Raw genomic sequence first — 5,410 nt, 5'->3', positions numbered from 1 at the left:
GTTCGGCCGGGAGGACCAGTATATCGGACCAGTATATCATACATCTATCTCCCCCGTTTGGGTCGAGTAGCCCTCGCGACCCAGCATCTATTTGACCGATCGACGTCACCACGGTCGCACGAGCAGTCCTCGCGGCCCAGCATCTATTTGACCGATCGACGTCACCACGGTCGCACGAGCAGTCCTCGCGGCCCAGCATCTATTTGACCGATCGACGTCACCACGGTCGCACGCGCGGCATCTATACATCCGATCGGCAGCATTACGACCGTTCGGGGTCGAGCAGTCCTCGCGGCCCAGCATCTATTTGACCGATCGACGTCACCACGATTGCACGAGCAGTCCTCGCGGCCCAACATCTATTTGACCGATCGACGTCACCACGGTCGCACGAGCGGCATCGTCCGCCCAGTATCTATCCATCCGATCGACAGCACTTCGATCGTCCGGTCGGTATTTTCGCGGCTGCGCACTTGGCATTGGTCCAGTTTCCGACTTAGTTTGCTCGGTATCGTAACCATCTCCTGCGACACCATTATTATCGCGACCGCTCGAGGGACATTATATTATTGGTTCAGCGTTTTGGCTTTGACATCGAGAGTGGTTCAATTCTTTGCAATAGACTGTCCAGTCAGTCGGACTCACGCCTCCTTCGACTAGACTTGAAGGGGAGGCTTGTGATCCGGTTGTGTAAGGGGCAGAAAAGGAGATAGGAGAAAGTAGAGGGGCATTTAGGTCTTTTAGGGGGAAGCTAGGGTTTTAAAAGGAAAAAAAAGGCTCGGGTTTGAGGGGAGGGGGGAGGCGGCGGTAGAGAGGAGGGAGAGAAAGAAGAGGCCGCCGCCAGCAGAGAGAAAAAGGGGGGTTTCGTGATTTTGGGCCGCCGCCAGCCATCAAGGAGATTTTTTCTCCTTCTCCAGCTCTTCGCCGGCGCCGACGAAGCCGCCGGCGCTCCCTTCTTCTCCTCCTCTCCTCCCTCGCCGGCAGCCTTTTCCCGCGGCCACAGTCGCCGCCGACAGCCGCATCTTCCCCATCTCGCATCTACTGCCGCTGTCTTTAGTGGATATCGTCACCTTCCAGATAGCCGCAGCTCGATACTATTTGGGTTATTCCGGCCATCGCGCCGAGGTTGGGTTCGGCCATCGAGCCGAGGTTGTTCCGGCCATTGAGTCGTTGGGTTTCACTCTGTGCATCTCTTATGATTACGAGCTATCTGTGTTATCCGGCCTGCGTGCCGCGTATCGGCCTACGAGCCATTATGTCTCGGCCTACATGTCGCTTTTCGGATCCGGGACCACGACGACTTGATCATTAGCTCGACCAGCTCATCCATCCATCCGAGGGCGCCCCCCTGGGCCAGGCACCGAGGTACCAGAGACCGGGGGCGACCCGGTCGCTGGATACAGGTACAGTTGACCGGAGGAGGACTTCTGACGATCTGGTCAACGTAGAGGACAGATCATCGACCGGGTCATGGGGATGCGGTCAACCTTCCAGACACGTCACACCGGCAGGTTCGTTTTTTCAGCTTCCAGACAGGATCACATGCATAAAGGAAAAACAATATTAAAACAAGTACAATTGAACTAAATCAACTTAACAGCGATTAAACAAAACCTAACTATGCATAATTGATAAGCTACATCACATTGTCACTATATGATACAGAATTAACAATTATGCATAGTGAAACTAAACAGAATATCACAACTAACAAATCTAACATGGATAATAACTAAACATAAAACAATCAAACAAAAAAAAAATAAATTAATCAAACTCCCTTTTCCATGATCAACTCCAAGCCGACTACTCTGTCATCATACAAAAAACCCGAATCTAGAACCACCAGAGCCGGTGGGCAACAGTGAAGATGTCGGCGGTACTTGATTCGACAATGACAATGGATGAATCTTCCACCGAAGAACCACTCTGATGGAAGTTGACCGGAAGAGGTGGAGGTGCTGCCCTCACTGGTCGACACTGCCTCAGCCTATGCGCACCACGACGGCTTGAACAGGTCGGATGAAGCTAGAGAAAGAACATTACACTGAATTTTTATCGGAGAAGAAGGGTAGCCACCGGAGCTTGCTCGACACACTCCTGCCTTCGCAAACCACGTCCGCAAGGAGTTCTCAACCACGCTCGGTGATGGAATTCGAAAGGATTTCTGCCGGAGAAGAGAATGGACTGTCGCCACTCCTCTTCCTCTGCCCGTCCGAACCACGGGAGCTAGAGTGTCTGAAGAATGCCAGAAGGTGGAGAGATACACCGGAGAACCCCTCCGGATGGGCTAAGACGACTGGAGCTCTCTGCTTCCGCCATTCCTTGAAGCCCTAACTTTTGCAATCACTCTAGCTGGGGCTCTAGGGATCGAGGGAAGAAGGGGACTCACCGGAGAACCCCTCCAGTGAATTGAGCACGATCGGAGGATGTCGTCGTCGTCGCTCGCAGTAGCCGGATAGCTGCCGTCCATCGCCTCTAGGAGAAGATCGAGAAATCGGGAGAGGGGGCGTCGGGCGTGCAGGAGGAGGAGAAAATGCGAACAGTGAAGGAGAAAAGAAAACCCGAGCCGTTTGTTGCTTGAGCCGAAATCCCCCTTTTAGGCTACTGAACCGGAAAGTTCAATTGAACCGGTCTAAACCCAATTTGAACAAGATTTTGCAATTCTTGTGCTTTAGAATGAGACTTCTACAAATTACTTCTCCGTCCTTTACTCTTCTCTAAACATGTGCAATTGAATCAAATTAGATTGAACAAAATTACGTTTAGATCAACTCGGTAGTCCTTCTCTTAATTATTATCTCCTTTAATTCCTATAAATTATAATATAATCAAATAATATCCAAAATATTCATAAAATATATCAGAATTAAAATATAGACTAACACATATCCATTCTCATGAAACATGCTAAAAATATATAATTGGACACATAAAAACATATAAATATAAAGTTGAAACAATAAAATAAAATATCTAAATACTGGTTATCAGTCCCCTCGCTTATACAAGGATGATAAAGAAGAATGCAACATCTAACATGTAGATACTTTTCTAACAATTCTATATAAATTCTAGAGAAGATAAGTGCAAGGGAACTCTCTTTGGCTACATCAAACTCTTGCACTCTCTTCTTCTTCTTCTTCTTCTTCCTTTGTTAGTTTTATAGCTCAAGCAAACTCTAACTTGAGTATAGTGGCCTGCTAGTTAGGATCCCTCTCGGTGTCATTCTAACGCTCTGTTGAAATTTATTTTAGGTCCTCCTCATCCTCTTCATTGACGATCTCCAGAGATAGCGTACGTCAATTCTGTTGTTGACGGATGGCTTGATCATCCATGATATTTGGTCGGAACACCTTGCTATTTGCATGGTTTGCAGAAAGGTAGAAGCGATCTCGGTGACCGTCCATAGTGAAGGAAATCTTACTCCACTTGAAACATCGAACATTTCTTTACTACTCTCCTTTCGACATTGCCTACATACAAATAAAACAATTGAGGAATTCTCATAGGTCCTCCTCAAGTGTGCAGGCTTGGATGGACAGTACTGTCTTGGAGCTTTTATGCCTTCTCAAGAACTAATTAACCTTTACTGAAACTCACAAGATAGAAAGGTGCGATCAAATTTCTCCACCAATATCACTTTTCCCCTCTTCCTCGTTATGTTAATTCTAACTATTCATGCAAGCCGGGACAGCTTGACTTTGTCAGAAACTGAAAAAGCACAAGATCTCGTAACAGATACATCGATCGAACGAACAAACTGTGATAAAATGAGACACAAACACACATTACAGATCAGATTGAGGTATATATATATGTCTGAACCTCATTCATTATTAATAGCAGACTGAGATATGATTGAGCAACACAAATAAGAAGGTGAACATAGCAATCAAGCTCCAGGAGCAACGTCAGGTGCAGCCTCAGGAACAGGGTCGGCTTCACTTGCCTCCCAAAACGAAGTCTTCTTGCCTGATCTTGAGACAGTTTGGAAGACGGCTTCAGGGGTCACATTGCCTTTAACCGTCACTTTCTGTTCTTGCAGATCCACGTCGAAAGACTCGACTCCTGAAAACAAAACATAAAAAGAAAAAAAAAAGTTTCTAGACTTAATATATACAGAGAAAAACTTGCCGACAGAAATTAAAAAGACAAAGATGCATGTTATAATTAATTTGGCGAAGAATTGAATACCTTCCATACTGGTAAGAAGTCTCCTAACAGCCCCAGCGCATCCTTGGCATGACATAGCAACTCTGAGGACGACGGTCTGTGGGACAAATTTCCATTAATACTATACTATATCACAGCAAAAATGGAGTGCAGATCAAAAATTAATCCTCAAACAACTCGTACCGCGGCCATGGTGAGCTGAGAATAAGATCGACGACGACGGCGTGGCTAGCTCGAGGTATATATTTATGGAAAAAGAGACAGACGGAGGAGTGCCAGTGGACGGTGGGGATGAGAAATTAATTATGGTTGAGCGACTATGTTAGTTAGGACCGGTACTGGCAAGTACAAAAGACCTCGCAGCAGTTGAAGTTGGAGGGTGTGCAACGTAACTACCAGCATTAGTTAATTAGCCAGCTAGCTGTCGAGGAAGACAACAAAGTTGATGGCTCAGCATGTTTATTATTTATTTATTTTTATTTTTTTTAATCGAGATATTAAACTCTTCCTTCCCATCAATTAATCATTAATCCTGAAGATGACTAATCTGTTCTCATAAATATTTTTCATCGGCTGATCGAATACTATAAGTATATGATATATCCTGAGAAATTCAACCCTTATTATACTGTACAATTAAGTGTTTATAAGAGATGATGATATGATGATGGTGATGATGATATGATGATGATGATATAGTTATGATTTTCATATTAGACTAATCAAAATGAAACAAGTAGTGATGTTTGATTGGACTCCCACAAACAATAGATGCCTTCTTGGATATATGGAACCATATATTCACATATATAGTGGTGGCCTCATTGTACGAAGATTTTGATCAAGAGTTCTAACTTTGTGGATTGGATGATAGAAAAGAACGTTATTTTTTATGAAAGTTTTTAAACATGGAGAAAAAAAGAGAGCTCTTAAAAAAATTTCATGAAAATATTTAATTCCATGCATATTAAAAAAATAAATAAATTTAGATCATCTTGCGTTTTGCAATTATATGTGAAGTACCTAACAGGTTTAAATAATACGCAACATATTTGAAATGACAAATGAAGTTTATAAGGTCAAACTATTGTCGATGAATCAAGGAAACCCTTACATTCTTTCAAATAATTTTTATCTGAGGCCAAAATCAGAAAAGATGCATCCTTGTGGTGGACTTTGAGACCATGAAACACAATGCGACACACATCATTGATGGTTTTGTAGGTCGGCCTAT

General features: G+C 44.2%; 1 protein-coding gene across 1 annotated transcript; it reads right to left on the bottom strand.

Moving 5' to 3' along the window:
• Positions 1–3,742: 3,742 nt before the first annotated feature.
• LOC121973246 (copper transport protein ATX1-like) lies at positions 3,743–4,488 on the bottom strand. Its single transcript, XM_042524791.1, has 3 exons — positions 4,360–4,488; positions 4,198–4,273; positions 3,743–4,071 (listed from the first exon to the last, which is right to left on the bottom strand). The coding sequence occupies exons 1-3, from the start codon at positions 4,366–4,368 to the stop codon at positions 3,896–3,898; spliced, it is 261 nt and encodes an 86-aa protein (XP_042380725.1). The 5' UTR covers positions 4,369–4,488; the 3' UTR covers positions 3,743–3,895.
• Between the last annotated feature and the right edge of the window lie 922 nt (positions 4,489–5,410).

This window comes from Zingiber officinale, chromosome 4A, assembly GCF_018446385.1.
Source record: "Zingiber officinale cultivar Zhangliang chromosome 4A, Zo_v1.1, whole genome shotgun sequence".
In the NCBI taxonomy this organism is placed as follows: domain Eukaryota; kingdom Viridiplantae; phylum Streptophyta; class Magnoliopsida; order Zingiberales; family Zingiberaceae; genus Zingiber; species Zingiber officinale.
This window is presented reverse-complemented; position numbering and strand designations above follow the sequence as displayed.